The sequence below is a fragment of the Eschscholzia californica genome, unplaced genomic scaffold (assembly GCF_041429995.1).
Source record: "Eschscholzia californica isolate CP2 unplaced genomic scaffold, dmEscCali1.0.p SCAF_3, whole genome shotgun sequence".
NCBI lineage: Eukaryota > Viridiplantae > Streptophyta > Magnoliopsida > Ranunculales > Papaveraceae > Eschscholzia > Eschscholzia californica.
The window spans coordinates 30,103,333-30,122,090 of NW_028238420.1; the positions used below are offsets into that span (position 1 = coordinate 30,103,333).

Genomic DNA, 18,758 nt, shown 5'->3' on the forward strand with positions numbered 1-18,758 from the left:
AGTTCAATAACATAGATTCCACTTCTCGTGGGGATCGAATCTATGACGCGTGTTATAAGGCAAAAACTTTATTCTTATGAAAAGAAATTATCTTAATTCTCTCATTTATTATATGTTAAACTCAAACGCTTGTTTTTCTATAGATAAAAAGAATATATTTTTGAACTTTTACATTGTGTTATCGTATGAATATATTATTGTATTCTCATGAAAAAAAAATTGAACAGAAACCAGCCACCAATGGAGAAAAGCAAATTTCAACATTTAAGCCTATACATCTGAAGAAATGGAACAAGATTTACAGGACTTTCATTTGGACTACAAACATCTCATCAACAACATTTTGTATACATTTCTCGCTTAATAATGTGGGAATCCAAGACCTGTTCCAGTAGATTTTTCATAGCGGATTTATTTCGAGAGAAACAGAGGAAGATTTATGAGAATTGAAAATTCATGAAGATTCCTCAGAAGGGACGGGGATCTCCTCACTTTCGACTTCTAAAGACAAGTCTGAGATTTTTTCTGAAAGAGAGCTTTCATTGTCACTGTTCAAAGAGGTTACTGATGGAGATTCAGCTAGAGTTGCGGTTGCCACTGGGGAAGCGTCTGGAGTTGCTAGAGCTGCGGCTGCTGGAGAAGCGTCTGGAGTTGCAGGAGTAGAAGGGGATGACCCTGACTCCTTTGCTTCCTGCTGTAAACTCCAGCACATTATGCTTGCAGTCAAAGTCAAGATCATCTTCTGGTTTACCTACAGTATTTATCAGAATATGTGATAGTTAAATTTATAACCCAAGCTATAGCGTTAGTTAAATGATCATATACATAATAAAAATAAACTAACGACGTGGGTGTCTGTGCCAGTCATAAATTCCTCTTGCCGAATGGAGGTCCTCGTTTGCAAGTATTTTTGTTGCAAGTGCATTTTGACAAATTTAAGTGTTGTTCTGATAACTGTAAGTACTTTTGATAACTACACGAGTATTGATAAATGTGTGTATGACGCTCGACGGCATTGAACCCGCCCTTAGGGATGGGGGTTATGCCTAGTGTTATATTAAATAGCATAACTTTTGAACTTTTAAGACTGAACAATGAACAAAGTAAAAGTAAACTAAATCTCCGTTACTACACGCATACCTCCATGATGTCCTCCGGCAACAAGAAAATAGAACATCCAAGTTTCCGTGCAACACTTATTATATATGTGGCATTCAGCCTCTTGTCCTCATCTGTTATTTTTTTCAATTCAAGAAAAGAAAATAATGTCAGTCATTTCATATTCTTTTTTCCGAAATAAACTATTTCAATTGCTCTGAAGTCATTTCCAGGACCAAAAGAAGAATAACCGTTAAACGGACATAAAATCCTATCATTTGCTGGATAGCTTACCATTGTCACCCTTTGCAACAACACCCCAGTTAACAACCCTAGGCTTCACAGCACTCAGAAGCTCGAGGAAAAACATGCCGTTCGATAGATTCTTATCCTGAAGAGGTATCAAGTAAGTATAATACTGAGGAAAAGATATGGTCCGCGATTTAAAGCCAAATAATCCAGAATTCGAGAATGTTTACCCTGAAGCTCTCCATTTGAGAAGTTTTTCCTGAACTTTTCACCTTATTGTTTGCCCAACTTAATATATCAGAATCAGTCATCTCCTTCCCTTGAGAGTGGATTCTCAAGCTTTTCAAGAGTTTAAGCATATTAAACCTCATCAGCTGCCATAGAAAGGCTGAAAACATGGGTACACAGTTAGGAAGAAAAATAGATTTCTACTAAAATCACATAAGCAAATTTTAAGTGGCTTCCAAGATGACTTGCTTTTGGTAAGCAAGTCCTACATGTAGAACAGATCGTACCTACTTTTAAAAGGTATCCACTGATCTATGGATTTGTCCACAAAATCAAGGTTTTTGTCCAGCAAATCCATGTACCCATGGTTTCGTTCAATGAGCTTCTGCTATACTATGATGTGGATTTGCGGATTAATGATCTTTTGACCGACGAGTCAAGCGGATACCAAACAGTTAGTCAATCAAATAAGGAAGAACTGTTGAATTTTTTAAGGAGAACCGGTATGAAGATACATAGGGTTGACCATGTCGTCATAATGAAGTTTTCACCAGCCAAGTAGAAATATGTCCATTACGGCGTAACTTGTCCACATGGATCTATGAAAAGCTAACAAACTTCCTCCTAAAACTTAATCAAGTGACTGTCACTGATAACTTTTGGATTTTCTAGTGAAAACCTAGGATCGTATGTTTCGGGAAAGTTATTTCACAAAAACTCTTACTGGAAACAATACAATTTCTTTTATATAACCTATAAAGTTTTTCACTTCCTTCGTATATTGACATATTTGACTCTTCAATACTTCAAATAGATTCAAAGTTTCAAACCACAATTCAACTTTCACTTCGTGTTACCTGAATCCTGGAAAACAAAAGATAAAGGGAGATGTGAACTTACCCAATATGAGCTTCTTATTTCCTTGTACAAAATCATTTCCAGCAACATTTACCAAAGAGAAGTTCAGTTGCTTCCCAACCATTATGATTTGGTTGCAGTTTTCTACTTTTTGAATTGAGAATTTGACTGGAGGCTTTCTTGCTTGTTTCCAATTGACTGATCCAGGAGAGACCTTGTCGAGCACTTCCAGAAGAACCCAACTGCATGCATAAAAAATGAACAATACAATCACCGTTTGAAGGAAAACAGAACTCATAGTCAGAAACATAAACAGATAAACATAATCAACAAAGAAATTAACCCTACCACATAAACAAAAAGAAATACAAGCTCACCCGTTTCTGACGTCCTCAAACACATTATTGACATAGGTAGCGATTCCAAGACTATTGATCCAGAATCGGAAGCATCTCTCTTGTCGGGATACTGCAACATCTTCAGGCAGCATATCAGCCAAGTTGATCTTTTTCATGTCCATTGACAAACCATTCCTGAAGTAAGATAGATCCTTATCATTACCTTACCACCAATGACTATGTCATTTGACTTAAAAAAATTTATACCAGAACTGGCACGGAACACATACGTATGGAATCAAATCATATCACAACGTATTAGCCAACTAATTTTTGAAGAAAGCTAATAAAATTGATATCTAGCCGAATAGGAGATCCCTCACAAAAACAGGCAATTTTCAGGAAAATATAGCATTTAGTTGAGATCAGAGAACTGGCCAACACTGATCAAAGTCTTATCAGGATCTTCTAGACCTAAACTGAAGTTGAGAGGTTAAAGGCAAACTTTGACGGAGCAAGACAAATATAAGATAATCAGTCCATTACTAACACTATAAAATGAAGTTGACAAGGTAAATGTTAATGTGGATAATTTCATATTGAATCCTTATGTTAGGACATGTTGTTTACAATTCAGTGTAATTAGATAATAACATCTAGTTCTTGATGCTTAAGATATTTTAAACTGTATGCTGCAACTACTTCTGTACGTACAAAAACTACATTTATTTCTAGATTTCTAGTTCTCCACGTATTTCGAGAATCCAATACAGAAGAACATACTGAAAACGTCAATGGTCCATGAAGAATCTAGTGATTTAGAACGCATTTGATTCTCTCCGTGAATAAGCTCCGGAGAAACGCACATGGGTTTGTAAAACGCACATTGGCTTGTAGGCCATTTGGTTGTGCATTCCTTCAAAATACCAAAAGGTCATGGTTTGAGCCATGGGAATTATAGTTTACCCTCAAAATTTATCTCATCTAATTTATAGGTGTATATATATATATAGACAAGGTAAAGGTAGATCCTGGTGGCCTTCAGGGTCTCTATCCTCTTGATGCATCCATGCCATATGGCAGTTATGTGCCTATTCCATCCTATGGTGTATCCATACCATAGGATGTAATGAATGTAAACGCAAATAAATTAATAATAAAGCTAAGAAGGGGAGACATCATGCAAACAGCCGCAAGGACAAGCATTTTACTTATGAGGAGACAAATCTTTATCCGCAGCTCAGTCTCCTAATTCCTAAGAAGTTTCAACCAAAGCACTAGAGAAACTACAATAACAAATGTACTTCCTCACCTGTGGTGGAATATATGTGCAACAAATGCAAGGTTCAGATTTGATGAGCCCTCCACAATGTCCTTTGGAGTAAGATACCTCTTGCAGTCCATTCTTTCTGCATGCTTCAGAACCCTTTTCGCTCTCTCAATGGGATCCTTCACATCCACTGTGGAAACAATACGATGTTCTGGTGCAAGGACATTAAGCAGGTGAGCATAAGCCTCTCCATCCTGCAAGTTGCATAGGTTTATGATATCACTATGGGTAAGAAATCAAATGTTACATTAAGAAACCACAAAGTATCAAAATAGATGGCTCCAAACGCGACACAAACAGGTGTCATTTCTTTACCTTCACATCAGTAGAAAAATTTGTAATTTGTTTCTTGTACCCAGCTTTGCTGAGCTGGAAATTCATCCATTTCATTAAAATCTTTTCTGGGGGTAGACTCATGAAATCCTCCAAATCCTTCCAAATGCAATACAGCACACAATTAAGTTTTGCCTTGTATGTTAATGAAAGGTCAAATAAAAATTGGGGCTCAAAACAAGCATAGTTAATTAAAAAAAATTACCTGTGTGTCGTCCACCAATTCCACCAATTGTGGAGTTTTCTTTAGATTGAGGTCTGCTAGTAGTTGGATCTGATATTATCACCGAGTGTAAATGCAACGAAAGTAGTCAACAGAAAAGTAAAGACAAAGGGTTATCTTACGAGTTTAATCTTTGTTTTCTGACAATGTCTTAAAATGAATAAATCTTTTCAAAGTCTCTGTATTATATATTCTAACATATAGGAATTATGAACAATGTCAAAGTCACCTGCCCACCTTTATAATTTGAGAAATCAAACCAAGTACCAGATGGGGCTGTAAGAAACAAATAAAGGATATTTCAGAACAAGAGAAAATCCCTTATAAAATAACTAATAGCTATACTAATTGAGTATGATCTTAAGCTCTAGTTGTTATAAAGACCAAAACTCCCACTAACCCTTCCTTCGACCAAATCATGTGCTCCAATGTTAACCACCGTACAGCCAATAGCCTTTGCGGAGTTCAAACATAAAGTGTGGTTCTCGTTCCTCTCCCAGGGATTAAGAACTGCTTTCGTGTTAATAGCTCGTTCGTCTATCGTGTTCGGTACGGCAACATTGATCAATTTACTGCATTATTCCATTTAAATACATCAAAGACTACAAAACAAAATTTTCCTAACTAAATTTCATGTTTAGCTCATTCATCTTTTTGGTACTACACCTTCATGCCGAACCCTAAAGAAATACATACCAGAGAAGAACACCGTCTGTCACAAGGTCAAACAGACTATTCGTTGCTGGATCTAGAGGTAAATATTTTTTCAGGAAGGAGTCTTCCCCAAGGTAGCTGTTGATGTGTGCAACATAAGAAGCTTTCTCAGTTTCGTTAATTGTGTGGCGCAAACTTGAGGTCGCGTCCTGGATAAAAGTCGAAGACATCTTTTTTGAATCTCCTTGTTTAGATGCAGCTTGGGCTCGCAAAACTAAATATGCCTGCCCATTGGAAAAATATTTGGATATTATGCGCAGTTCATATTTCTAGTGACAAGAGGTGAGAAAAATAATATCTTCCTATCAATAAAACTCCATTAACTGGTTATAAAATGAAAGAACCAACATGACCTAAAATTCCTAACACTGAGGCCTAGATTGGATTTATAAGTTATCTTGCTCTAAAATAATTTGACTCTCTTCAATATAATCTTGCAGTGACGCCGCATAATCTCCCACAAGACCATTGTTTGTTAACAGAAACGCAATGCACCATCACAAAATGAAAATTCGTTGATGGTAGGGTAGCCGAAAATCTTGGCGTGAATTGAGATCCAACGACTGACACTCATCCTATTTCATCAAGAGAGAGATAGTGGCATGAATCCAACCGTCCGATTAAAATTCACACCTATTTTTTCGGTGGCTTGTACATTTCTCATGAAAATTATTGATTTTAACATCAGAACTTAGATTAAAACCCGAATTTCAGCTATTCATTAGTAACATTTATAATAGAAATGAACATGAATACAATAAGAATTCATGCAAATCCTAAACTGGACAAATACCTTTAGGAAGGATTCAAAATCAATCTCTTCAGTCATATCAGAATAAGATTCATTAAGTATCCCTTTAATCTCTTCCTCACTATAAGTTTCATTAAAAGCCTTCAATCTCGCCATTAGAGGAGGTAAATCTCCCACAGTAACTTTGCCCAATTGAGTCCGATTCGAAATAAACTAAAACAAAATCATAAACCCATAATCATAAATCAACCCAAAACTCAAAATGGATCAAAAAAATTCATAACCCAGATTGTAAATTCAATGATAATACATACTTTGGATTTGAGACCACGAAGCTCGACTTGGGTGAATTTACTCTGAAGAGATGGATCTGAAACATGAACACCTACGAAACTCGACATCTTTGCCCTAGGAATCTAAAACTATTTATCTACACGAAAACAAAAAAAAATTCTTCTCAAATTTCCATTAAAGGATTACCAAATCTGAATATCAAGAAACCAAATCAAACAGTAATTTAGATCTAAACAGAGAAGAAGAGAGAAAGAAATGCTAATAAATGTAATAATAGAAGAAAAAATCGGTGATTAGATTAAAGCGTACATGAATCGGAAATCTTAAGGTGAAAGCAAAGATTAGAATAATAGAAAGAAAGAGGAGAAGAAGAAGACTAATTCTAATCTTGATTGTTATACACGGAAATCAAAGTAAAAGAAAAGAAGAAAAGAGAACGAATAAGAAATTGAGAAAGAAACTTTTGGATTTGATTGAGAAAAGAGAAAGGAGTGAAATCACAAACCTAATGAAATCACATATTTGAGGTATTAATCAATGGACTTTCTTTTTGTTTGTCTGTGTGCAGATTTGTTTGTTTTCTTGTGGAGATTTGTTTTTTTTTCTTTCTAGAGAGAGAGAGAGGAAGAAGAGATTAGAGAGAGAAAGTTGAGGAGGAGGAGGAGGGTAAAATGTTGGAAGGGGAAGGAGGGGAGAGCACGTTGGGTAGATGACCCGTACGGGCCCACCACTACTACCGTCCATCGTCTGAAAAGATCAAACCGTTTTTCTTAATTGGACGCGGGAACGAAGATGGTTAGAGAACGTGATAAGAGTTCTCGGGCGGAGTTGTTATAAATTTACTCATTTTGCCATTTTGTACTCCCCCGAGGCCGGAGTTGGGTTTATTAGGACCGTCTTACTCCTATTACAGGAACTATTATAATTTTTGTTTGGGTTAATTCTCTTTGGGAGATTTTATAGGGCCCCTCATTTTTGTTAAAAGGCGTCATCTCAGTGATAATTTAGCAAGTAAAATGGTTTATGGAGAGGCCTTTTAACAAAATTATGGAGGCCTTATAAAACTTCCCATTCTCTTTGGTCTCTCCATACGCCAACACCGTTTTTTTTTTTTCGGAAATCTACATAAGTCGTGATAATAGCATTTGATATATCATAGATGTGTTAAGTTCCATAACCACCGACTCAAACACTAATAAGACCGAGCCTATAGCCAGGGGCGGCCCAGGCCCAAAGCAGCCAAAGCGGCTGTTTTTTGCCCCGACATACTTAAGGGCCTCTTACTTCTAAGTTTAATAGGCTTGTCCGACTCGAATAGATAAAGTTAGAACTAGACTTTTGATAAATAACCTATAGCTCAGCTGGATGGAATTTAGTTTTGGTGGTGATGGACAGAGGATCAAAAACGCCTTCAAGCAAGACGAAGTTTTGTATTGTATTTTACTTTCCTTTTGTACCTAAAAGGGCCACATTTTTAAATTGGCTTTGGGCCTTAAATCAACTTGGGCCGGCCCTGCCTATAGCCCAACAATAACAATGGCCTGAAGCCCAACAACATTATTTATACCCTAATAAATTCCAATTCAAATAACCAAAAATTACACCTTCTCTAGGATTCGAATCTAGGACCTCAAAGACTTTCTGTAGTTTATGTCAACACCTTGGAACCACTTGGGCTACCAACTGCTTTGATTTTTATAAATGTCTGGCATTTTGATTTGACCCTCAAGAGTACAACTAATTCACCTGGAAAGATCTAAAAAGAAGTTATGATATGGCTTTTAACTTCTATAGATTCTATAGATCCTATAGATATAGATGGAGAGATAAAAAGAAATAATAACAATTAAGTTATTATAATCTCTTATAATATTACCAACTTGTAAGAGAAGTGTGTTTAAAGGACTACATGGATATTTATACTAAAAAAAATCTAAAATCCAATCGAAGATACATAAGCCTATTACGTGTGGGAGGAGTGAATTTAAGTGTAATGTTTTGTGTTATTGGCGCCTCATCTGATGATAAACACCTCTTGAACTTCATGTCGTAAAGCAATCCAAATCGATTTCCACACAGTCAACAGTTGGTAGCCCAAGTGGTTCCAAGGTGTTGACATACGTAGATCGTAGTCGACTTCCAAAAAAAGAAATCCATTTCCACACCATGTTATGGGCAACCACATGTCCCCATCCTCAGTATTTTTTTTTTGGAAAATACTGAGGTCTAACAATTGTAATGCAGTTAATTTGCCTTGGTGCTATGGACATGAAAGATTTTACTTTTACTATGAGTACAGAGCTTGGGAGTGGTAGTTTTGAAGTTCCATGGAGACCAATATGGTTAAGGGGACACTTATGTTAAAAACTCCTACATTTTGTCACATCCCCTTCATCTTCTTTACTATGACCACAATCATTGTCACTACCATCTCTCTCAGCATTCTCATCTTTCAGAGTTGTCAAGTACATTAGAGGTATCTATAAAAACAAAGATAAATGAAGCTCTATTCTCTGCAACTCATCATCACTTCATATTAAGAATTGAAGTCGGCCTTCAAAGAAAAAATATCGGCTCTAGAGAAAGAAACTTAAAGTTGAGATTAGATGCTTCGACTGCAACTTTTGTTCTTCAGTGAGGGAATAAGAAAAGGAAGACAGCGAGAAAAAGGTGAAAGACGAGAACGACAACTATTATGAGAAGAAGAGAGAGAGAGGGAGACAAACGAGGGGTTTGAGTTATTTTTACCCCAAAAATTTGTTGCGTACACCCAAGTACAAATATTTTAGACCTTCAAAGTTCCATCTAAATAGGTTGAAATTTGGAATAGGTAAAATTTTGAGTGAAATAGTCTTCAAAAGTTTTCAGAAGTTCTTGCCCTGACTTTAAAGCATCTCCAATGCAAGACTCAATCTAAAAATCCTAAGTGTCACCTAGGACTTTAGATTTTTTTAATGTCTTAATTGAGATCTTAAGATAATGTGGAAGTATTTAATTTTAAGATGTCTCAATTACAAACTCTATTTTTTGAGATCTCTTCGGAGTATCTTACCTATCTTAGTCATCAAATTCAATGTTATAAACAATAGAAAGTCTTTCTCTCTCAACTACTTTTTCCTATTCAATGTATGTGTGACATGTGTAACTATTTTAATTTTTTTGAGTGTTGTATTAGAGAATAATTTGAATTAGAGACACTCAATTTTACCATATAGGAAAGGAAATCTCAATTGACATTTGACTCACAACTTTAGAGTTTTTTTGAATTTTGCATTGGAGATGCTCTTATGCTGAAAGTTCTAGATTTCTCATAAGAAAAATGATAACAAGTCTGTAAGAAGTTCTTAAAAGGATTCTGAACTAATAACGTTGAACTTTAAAGTTAAAAAAAGTTGAACAAAAAATGCTAAATTTCAAAGTTCTTTAAAACATTTTGAACCAATAAAGCCAAATTTCGAAAAATGTAGGAACTTTAAAGTTGTAATAAAATTTGAACGAATAACGAAAAATGGCGGAGTTCCCCTCTTAGGCTCTTACCAATGCGGATGGGTGCAGAGTGCGTGATAGAGAAGAGGGGTCGGGACTCGGGAGAGAGCTTCTCAAACGGAATGTGAGTTAGTGCACGGTAGAATGGAATATGAGTGAAAAGAATATTTTTGCTTGAAGAAGAGAACTTGAATGAATCATGAAAACAAAGAGGTAATATGAGAAAAGAATAGCCACAAATACTTAACATAAATAGAATAAATAATAATTACTCCAAGAACACGTTTATTATTACATATACAACCCATAAGTTTCTTTGAACAAGAAAATCCAACATATTTGAGTAATTAGTCCAATAAAATAAGTTGAAGTGTAATTTTTTTTTTGTTGAAACAAAGTTGAAATGTACTTGATGAATAGGAGTTTCACCTATTACAAGAATAAGATAACTCCACCTGAAATCGCCATGAAATAATAAACCAATCCACTAGAACTAAGGACTCTATATGAGGAAGACTTCGGAGTCGAATCAGAGACCATACCGATGTCTATAGAAGACGAGGGAGCTGAGGACGGAGGGTGGAGTGGTGCTTGACCGAAAAGAGCTTCAGGAATAAGAACTTTTTCAATCTGGTAAACTGCTACAGGACTAGTTGAATGAACACTACTAGTGATTTTGGTGTTTGTCCAACCAGAATTCAAGTAAATCGTCCGGGATTTGTCAGTAAAGTTTAATGTATATTGATTACCTGCCAATGTACTAACAGGATTTAACTTGCTCAATATCTTGAAATCTGCCAGAGCATAGTAATTTGGTAAGGAATGGAATAGGAGGAGTAGTTTTAGTTGTTCTTGAGTGAGGTTTAACAGAGATTTATGCTTTTTAAGAGAAGAAAACGCCGTATCTTTCGGTACGAATATGGTTATTCCTTGTTTTGTTTCGTTAGCTCTGTTTTGAAAAGTTTGGAGAACTTTAGTTGATTCTATGTAGTTAAGGAAAGTACTGAATGGCCCAGCTAAAGATAGTAGGTCTTTTAGGTCCACAATACCGGCCACTGGTGCTGGGGCTGGTTTCTGTATCAGCGATGGTGATGGCGATGGAGTTGGAGATAGTGATTGAGATCCAATAGTTTGAGAACTTGAGGATGAAGAACTCAATAAAAGTACTAAAATACCAACCGTAAAGATCGTATTAGATTCCATTTGATTTCCTTTTTATCGCCAAATTCCTGCAAGAAATAAAAAACAAACGTAGCCCATTAAACCCAAGAAAAAAGACTTCATGGTGTTGAAGAATTTGTCTTTCATTGTAATTTCTACGAGGATTACGCCAACAAAATTCAGTCAATTTAGTTCAGCTAATTCAGATTCAGACGAATCAGTTTCACACATAAAAAAAACACAACCTAAATGAAGCATTCTAGAGGAAATGCGAATGAAGAAGACTCAACATTAAAAAATAAAACCTAAATGAAGCATTCTAGAGGAAATGTAAATGAAGAAGACTCACCAAGCCAAGAGGAGTACTGAAGACCAATGGGATTTAGATTGATGCTTGATCAATATATATAGACAGGGTAAAAGTTTAACAAAGGAAAGGTTTGAGTATGATTTCAGATAGTAGGAGTAGGTAAAAATTACAGAGAGGTAAGCTAGGTTATATTATTTGCTTTCATTTCCGGAATTCAATTGTTTCTTGGAGGTACAAGGAATAAGCTTATTTAGGTAAGCTTCAAAATAAGTTCATATAAGGTGAACTTTCTGCATCATTTTTTATTTTCTTGATCTCTTAACTAAGCTTGCTTGCACTCTACCCAATTAGTACTATAATGGGAAGCTCGGTTTTCGGATTTTGAAAATAGTTCAGTTTCAAATCTTTCGATACTGAGTAAAATATAAAATGATGGGTCAAATTATGAGAAATTTTTACTTTTCAACATAAATTATCAGATCTCCTTTAAGCTCTCCAGAAGTATTCTTTACAAATCGTTCAAAAGCCCATACTAAAGATCACAAATAAAGCTTAACATAACTTAAAAACAAATGGAGAACCTATAAACATGAAAAAAGTGAAATTAAAATCTATAGAAATCGAGATCTCAGTTTGTTATATTCAGTATAGCCCGATACAAGATTCGAAGTCTTTAGAAAAATGAGAACAGAGGGTGAAGATCTCGGTTCATGGAAACTCTGAAATATTCTTCAAGTATATGTTCGAGGAAGGAGATGTCTGTTTTATATAGAAGGCCAGTCTTTCCGGATGTCGAAGGTGTAGTTCATATCTAAGTAGCGCTTATTATCATCATCGATAAACTGAAAATAAAAATGAAGAGATGTAAATACAGTTATAAGGAAGATTTAATAAGATCTTATTTGATATATGGATTTTGATCCCAAGATAACACAACATCAGGTACTAATACTTCGTCGTTGGAAACTATCACACATATGTGTGTGCGGGTTGATGTGTATGTGCCTATTTGTGTCTGAGAGGGTGTGTTTGTGAGTCTGTGCAAGTGTGTGTGTGCGTGTTATGGAGTCCTAGAAGCTATTTAGTTAAGATAAGCCGATCCATCCAAGTAACTGGTGCATCAGATCCGGGTAGCCCAAGCCCCGAGCAGATCCATGCCGAAATGAGAAAACTGTCATATGCATATCATAGACATGATACGTCACACCCACATATCCTGAATATAACATCAGTCCGTCGGCCGCCAGACAAGTTGGTATACAAAAGCAATCATGATGTTGGTTTCATAGAACTAAGAAGAAACTAGCACTATGAGGAAAAGAAAAGAGTTCATGTTATTAGAATCACCTTTGTTTTAGCTGAGTATGATCCTCGAGCGAAAATGCCAGAAGGCGTGATCTCTTCTGCCATCTCATGTGTGTAAGGCTCGCTCTGAGGACTGAAAACTCCAAGCATTTCTTTTCTTCTATCAACTGAAATAAAAATCATCGTAGTTTACAGTAATGCACAAGGCTAAATTAAATATCTCAAGGAAAATGTAGAAGGATATGCCTCAAGGGGTCTTACCTTTCAAACCAGTTTTCCAAACAGTGTTGGTATATCGTAGACCAGAAACAATGTTGTTGTTGACTTTGAAAGAGAACTTTAGGCTGTAATGACATCCTTCTTTCAGTGTAAACCATGAACCTTTCGGATTACCGACCTCAGGAATTGAAAGAACGAGATCAGGTCTACCAGGAGATATGATTGCGAGTCTAAGGATCTTAACGTCTGGTTCCAGAGATTCTGAGAAAAAATTATTCATAATCGAGAAGTTTTAAAACATTATCGAGAATTTGTAGATCAAATGAATAATCCCACACGATGGAGGCATCCCATTTGACATATGGAAATTTACTCGTTGGTTTTTTACAGCTGGGAGCCCACAAAAAACCCCTCTATTTCCACAGAATCTAATAACTAATAAAGAAGATAAATTTCCATAATGCATTTTTCTATTTTAAGGCACTACTATATTTCCCGATAAAACAACATGTTTCATTGCAAACAACTGATTGCTTGGTTGGTTGTGAATCTACTCCAAAAACCCAGAGGTTCCCAGGTTCGTTTCGTAGGCGAAGTAGAGATCCATCATTTATTGACTTTTGTTAAAAGGGTTTAAATAAAGTAAAAGTAGTGTAGATGCATTTTAGGGCCTCTTAGGATGACCTTTAAGGGTGTTTATATGGTCTTTCAGGGTCCGTGTGTTGTGCTTATGGCGGTTTATGTTCTCATCCAATCCTCATGTCGTATTTACAATATTATATCATCATGATGTACTCAATGTCATGTAATGAGTGTACTGACTCATGGAGTCCTTTGTTAAAAGAAGCCATAGATCACGTCTGGTGCATCTGAAAATTACAATAGAACAAAAGTTCGTAATGTTTATGGATCTATCAGAACAAAGTGGGTTATTTAGTTACTTACGGCCCAATACAATTCAAGGTTTGGGACTAGCCCCATTGAATACAAGAATACACATCCCAAAATGCAAAATAAAGATTACCAAATTTGTAGAACTAAAATCAGCAAATTCAAAAAATATTAGGATGTCAAATAGAATTCAAACTGTAGAATCAATTGATTCGGATTTAGGGGAAAAATACCCACTAAGGTCATTCTAAAGGAACAAGAAGAACCGAAATTCGAAGTTCACTGTTTTTAATTTCCACAAACAAACTCATCAAAATTTGTGGTAGTCCTATATCTAAATCATTTCCATCTACTTTCTAAATCATATAAGCCCATTTCAATAAAAGGCAATAATATACCTCCAACAGAATCCAAATCAACACTTCCAAGAAGCTGTTCTTTCCATCTCCTCAGACTCTCATCTTCCTGAAATGTCATCCATCAAAATTATAAACAGAAACCTAAATCCCAATTCCCAAACAATACTTGCATTAAGAAAACTCAACTTAAGAGAATTACACAAACCTTATCCATCTCAATCTGTTGTTTGAGACTGCATAGAGGACCCAAATCAATCTTCCCTTCTTCATCTTCTTCTTCTTCTTCCTCCTCAGTTACATGACCAGAATCATCTGGTTCTGTATTTCTACTAGTTGATGTTGCTTCTGAGAACCCATTTTTCTTCTTTTCACCCTCTTTAGTATTAGTATTAAATTTCATGGTTTGGGAAAATTTTGAAGTAGTTCCAACAATCAAAGACATCAAAATTTCAATACCCACAGCAAAGAAAATCAACCCTTACTAAAACAACAAAACCCCATAAATCAAAATAAAAAACAATAAGTAAAGTAGTGAGCCCCAACTATAAGAACACAGTCAAATAAGAAGCTCAAAGGGGCTCTAAACTCTCTAATTAAAACAACCCACAATTTGGAATAGATTCTTCTTCTAAAAAAATAATGAATGAATGGAGTAGACAATCAAATGTTAGTTAGTGTTCTAAAATTTTATGTAAAGGTCGTTGAACTTCTTATCTGTCTAGAGAGAGAGCGAGAGAGAGACTGGTTGTTGGAATGTTCTAGTTTTGATTAATGAATAAAAACATCAAGGTGGGTAAGAGGTTTAGAGAGAGAGAGAGAGAGAGAGAGAGAGAGAGAGAAAGAAGTGGAGAGATCGTGAAGGTCACTTACTATTATTATTAACTTTAAGTTGATTCAAGAAGGCCACGATAGAGGAATGAAAATGGCCCTTACACCTATTAATCATTAACAAAAACACAGCTTGAAGTTGGGTAGAAGGATTGACTTTGAAGGTCCTATGTTCTTTACCTCAAAGATGGATGGATGTTGGGGTGAGAATCGGACCCGCACGAGCAGTCCTGGGTAGTCATGCATTGATAGAGTAGACTTTCTCTTCCACCTTACGGAACTCAGGCGAACTAGGACGGATTTAATACCTGACAAATATTACCTGATTAGAATCGGTAAATTTTAAAAACTAGTCGGGTATACGGTATACCTAATGTTCAATTTTAATAGATAATGAGATGCCCGAACCAGAACTGATCCGTTATATTTATTTTGGAAAGGAACCATTTAGTAATAATAAAGGGCACCTTTTAACAACCTCAAAATATTTGAGTTTGTTGTGACTGGCACGGGGAGAATTCGAAAAACTTGAGTACTGTCCTAGTCGAGTCTCACGTACCCATTAAGCACAACTGACGCAGATAAACAGATGAGACCTGGGCTCATAGAATAAAATTTCATCCGGTACACAACCTCCCCATTTAGTGCCAGACAAATTGTAGATAAAAATTTATTCGGTTAGTTTTGGCCTTTAAGTTGTTCATTTACTTGGATCGTACCTTCTCAAAGACATCCATAGCTTTAGGGGTAAAAAAAAAATCAAAAGTGCCATATTCCTCTTGATTTTCCTTTAAAAAATTCAAATAAGTTCAAAACTAAATGCATAGGTACTAATGTTATGGTACAAAATTGCGGCGAATCCTATATGTCATGCTCGAACTAAACACACAGACGTAGATTATTATTAAGGGATCTCGTTGCCTTTGGAAAGCTGCTCATTCTTCGTATCGCTTCTTTGGAGCAACCTGCTGATATTCTCACAAAAGGTTTAGCTAAAGCTCTATTCATGTCTTTACAAAACAAACTGATGATCACAGTTTATCCATCTGCTTGGAGGGGGCACGACAGAGAAGATGGTGTGATTGGAGTGTAACAAAACGAGTATGTGGTGTCTTTAGAGAGTTCAAGTGAGGTGCCTATAAATATTTCTGATAACAACCGTAACATAAAATTCTGTTATGGTCAGTTATAGATGAATTAGTTACACTCTCATTCTCTCTCTAACAAACATTAACGGAGGTTAAAATAGCTCAATCAATCCGTAATTTGATGATTGAATAATATCTTTTATCTTAAGGTGACTAATACGCAGACAACCATTTTTCTTATATGGACAACTATCTTACTTGGACAACAAAAGAAATAATTTTTTTTATATGGACACCAGTTTCTAAGGGGACAACTCTATTATTTTCACTCAAGTTCTCTTAGAATTAGATGTATTATTTGGACAAATCTCTCTTTTTTCCATAAATCCTAAGTTAGTTTGATCTTCTTATACTACTTCATCTTCATCATCAACACCCAAATTTCTAGAGAGAAATTTTTTTTGGAGAAACACCATTGTTGAGTATGGCATCAAACAAAGGGAAGGGAATTGTTGAAGAATCTTCCCAAAGAGAAAGGTAAGATCTAAGAACCCTATAACCCCTTAAACTTATAAAACCTATGAATTAAAATTTTGAAAACCCTAGCAATTTTTTTTGAAACAAGTAGATCTGCTCGTTTAAGACCATGAACTGCTATTGTTTGTGGTCTTCAAACTTTCGAAACAGTAGCAGTGAAGCTACTGTTTCAAATATTTCTCCCGAAACAAGAGCAGTGACTGCTACTGCTTCGGGTGTTTCGCCCGAATAGTAGCAGTGACTACTACTGATTTCGAGTGTTTCGCCCGAACATTAGCAGTGACTGCTACTGATTTTGGGGGTTTCTCATGAAATCACTAGCTGCTACTGTTTCGGGGGTTTTTGTGTTGCTTAGAGGTTTTGAATCTTCGTGTTTTTGTTTTTTGGTCTTCATGTTTATGGAAAACTATGTATTTTCGTGTTCTTCATGTTTATATTTTTTGTTTATTATTTCGCTAATAGACCTCGTCTTAAGAATCGGACTGAATCAATGTCAGATGAAGACATTGATCATAATAATGATAGAACAAACGAACAAATTCCTGAGTCCGAAGAAGGATATCAATAGAGAGGTCGTTGTTGCATATGTATAAGTGGCATATAGCGAATCGGATATGGGATGGATCAGAAAGTCGCTGACTTTTTAAATTTTATTTTTTATTATTAAATTTTACTTGTAAACGAGTGGGTAAATTGTTTCTTATACTTGCAGATCACCGAGAGAATATTAAAGGTTAAATCGCCAGTTAAATAGGTGTTGCATGTGCCCTAATAAAAGCGGCAACCGTATCAATGTACAATACCTAAACTGCATGCGCGACATAAATAATGTTGCGAAGTATAGGTGGGGATCAGCTTGCTTAGCCTTTTTGTTGCACGAGTTGTCTCAAGCTACTAGACAAGCCTGCAGACAGATTTCACGATGTGTCCTATTCTCATAGTAAGTCAGTATTTGTCGATCCTACGATGAACCTAATGGACTACAAATCATTATATGAAAGAATGGTAAAAGTTCACCAAAGTTTAAATTTATTATATATTTATTTACTTGCCTACTGCGAATATTGACATCTTCTTTGTTTTATAGAGAACACGGGTCAAAAAATTTGCTTCCACACTTAAAACCACAAAGAAGAAGATAGTTCTGATGGCAGAGAAAATCGAAGAAGATGTGGACGAGTAAGATGGATCCTTTGGTTCCGGCTCTAAAGAAGATAGTGCAGAGGAAGATGAATCTGGTAATCCGGTTTCTGAGGAGGACGACGAAGAGTGATATGAATTTCAGTTTTTCTAGTGACAATATTTACTTTTTGTTCGGATTATGTTGCTTACCGGTGATACTATGTTGTTACCCAAAATCTTTATTTTGTGTTTGGTTTATGTTTATGACTTGACTTTTATTTGATTCGAACTTCTTATTCACCAATCTTCCTTCAAATCCATATTGTTTTCATTTTCTCCAAAATAAGTTGTTCAAGTCCGAAATAGAATAAAGATTCAAAATGTTACAAATTTAGTTGCATCTTAACTCTGACTTTTGTAAAAAAAAAACTGACTTGCCAATTTTGGTGATTTCCCACGAAAATTTGGCAAGACAGAAGAGAACTTCCCACGAAAATCTGGCAGCATTAGTGTAGTTGCTAGATTTCGTGGGAAGTATATTTCTGTTATGGCATTGTTTTCGGAGATTTCCCACAAAATTCTGGGAGTTTCTACTTCACCTCGAAGTTTTGTCATGAAATCGTTTTGTATTCTTCCAAACTACCCAAACAAAAATGCAAAATAACATTGTAAAATTTATAGTTTTACCTCATCAATGTCATTAATTCGTACTATAGAAACGTCGAGAAAACTTCTTTAGGTGGATATTGAGGGGGTTTATCTTCTTCATTCATTAGGGTTTGATATAAAAAAGAAGGAAAGTGGTAGAAACTATAGTTTACTTTTAGTAGCAATGAAGAAATAAGAATAAGACTAAGAAGAAGAAGATGATGAAGAAGAAGAAGATGATGATGATGAAGAAGACCGTTTAGGTTTTGCAATTTTAAATATTATTTTTGTTAATGGTCCGCAAGTTACTAACTGTTAGTATTTAAGACTTTATGGAGTTGTCCCCTTATTAAATCAAAGTCAACTAAGTCAAGCATAGTTGACTCGC

General features: G+C 35.6%; 2 protein-coding genes and 1 pseudogene across 5 annotated transcripts; all 3 read right to left on the reverse strand.

The window, feature by feature from the left end:
* Positions 1–132: 132 nt before the first annotated feature.
* Positions 133–7,365, reverse strand: LOC147549446 (fimbrin-4-like). 2 transcript variants are annotated; one of them, XM_086672144.1, is made up of 15 exons: positions 6,726–7,365; positions 6,437–6,552; positions 6,165–6,335; positions 5,354–5,595; positions 5,058–5,229; positions 4,895–4,933; positions 4,640–4,708; positions 4,417–4,533; positions 4,084–4,295; positions 2,811–2,966; positions 2,476–2,675; positions 1,578–1,735; positions 1,393–1,489; positions 1,141–1,232; positions 133–751 (listed from the first exon to the last, which is right to left on the reverse strand). In XM_086672144.1, the coding sequence occupies exons 2-15, from the start codon at positions 6,521–6,523 to the stop codon at positions 455–457; spliced, it is 2,109 nt and encodes a 702-aa protein (XP_086528270.1). In that variant the 5' UTR covers positions 6,524–6,552; positions 6,726–7,365; the 3' UTR covers positions 133–454. The 2 variants fall into 2 exon arrangements, with proteins under 2 accessions (XP_086528270.1, XP_086528269.1); XM_086672143.1 differs by having other exon boundaries at positions 6,922–7,246.
* Positions 7,366–10,132: 2,767 nt separating this feature from the next.
* Positions 10,133–12,819, reverse strand: LOC147549447 (fasciclin-like arabinogalactan protein 7 pseudogene; annotated as a pseudogene). 2 transcript variants are annotated; one of them, XR_015238434.1, is made up of 2 exons: positions 12,721–12,819; positions 10,133–11,131 (listed from the first exon to the last, which is right to left on the reverse strand). The product of XR_015238434.1 is annotated as a fasciclin-like arabinogalactan protein 7 pseudogene, transcript variant X1 (transcript). The 2 variants fall into 2 exon arrangements; XR_015238435.1 differs by lacking the exon at positions 12,721–12,819 and adding an exon at positions 11,413–11,518.
* On the reverse strand, positions 11,826–15,057 carry LOC147549448 (rho GDP-dissociation inhibitor 1-like). Its single transcript, XM_086671396.1, has 5 exons — positions 14,353–15,057; positions 14,187–14,253; positions 12,940–13,158; positions 12,721–12,845; positions 11,826–12,215 (listed from the first exon to the last, which is right to left on the reverse strand). The coding sequence occupies exons 1-5, from the start codon at positions 14,587–14,589 to the stop codon at positions 12,138–12,140; spliced, it is 726 nt and encodes a 241-aa protein (XP_086527522.1). The 5' UTR covers positions 14,590–15,057; the 3' UTR covers positions 11,826–12,137.
* Positions 15,058–18,758: the final 3,701 nt, after the last annotated feature.

What these genes read in the sequence shown, in the direction of transcription:
- LOC147549446 (XM_086672144.1), bottom strand. Translation starts at nt 6,523, where the DNA reads ATGTCGAGTTTCGTAGGTGTTCATGTTTCAGATCCATCTCTTCAGAGT. An exon ending in ACAGACGGTGTTCTTCTCTG is followed by an intron (nt 5,230 to 5,353) that starts GTATGTATTTCT and finishes GGAATAATGCAG; the next exon opens with TAAATTGATCAATGTTGCCG. An exon ending in CTCAAATGGAGAGCTTCAGG is followed by an intron (nt 1,490 to 1,577) that starts GTAAACATTCTC and finishes ATACCTCTTCAG; the next exon opens with GATAAGAATCTATCGAACGG.
- LOC147549448 (XM_086671396.1), bottom strand. Translation starts at nt 14,589, where the DNA reads ATGTCTTTGATTGTTGGAACTACTTCAAAATTTTCCCAAACCATGAAA. An exon ending in TTGGAAAACTGGTTTGAAAG is followed by an intron (nt 12,846 to 12,939) that starts GTAAGACCCCTT and finishes TTTTTATTTCAG; the next exon opens with TTGATAGAAGAAAAGAAATG. An exon ending in CATACTCAGCTAAAACAAAG is followed by an intron (nt 12,216 to 12,720) that starts GTGATTCTAATA and finishes TTTTATTTTCAG; the next exon opens with TTTATCGATGATGATAATAA.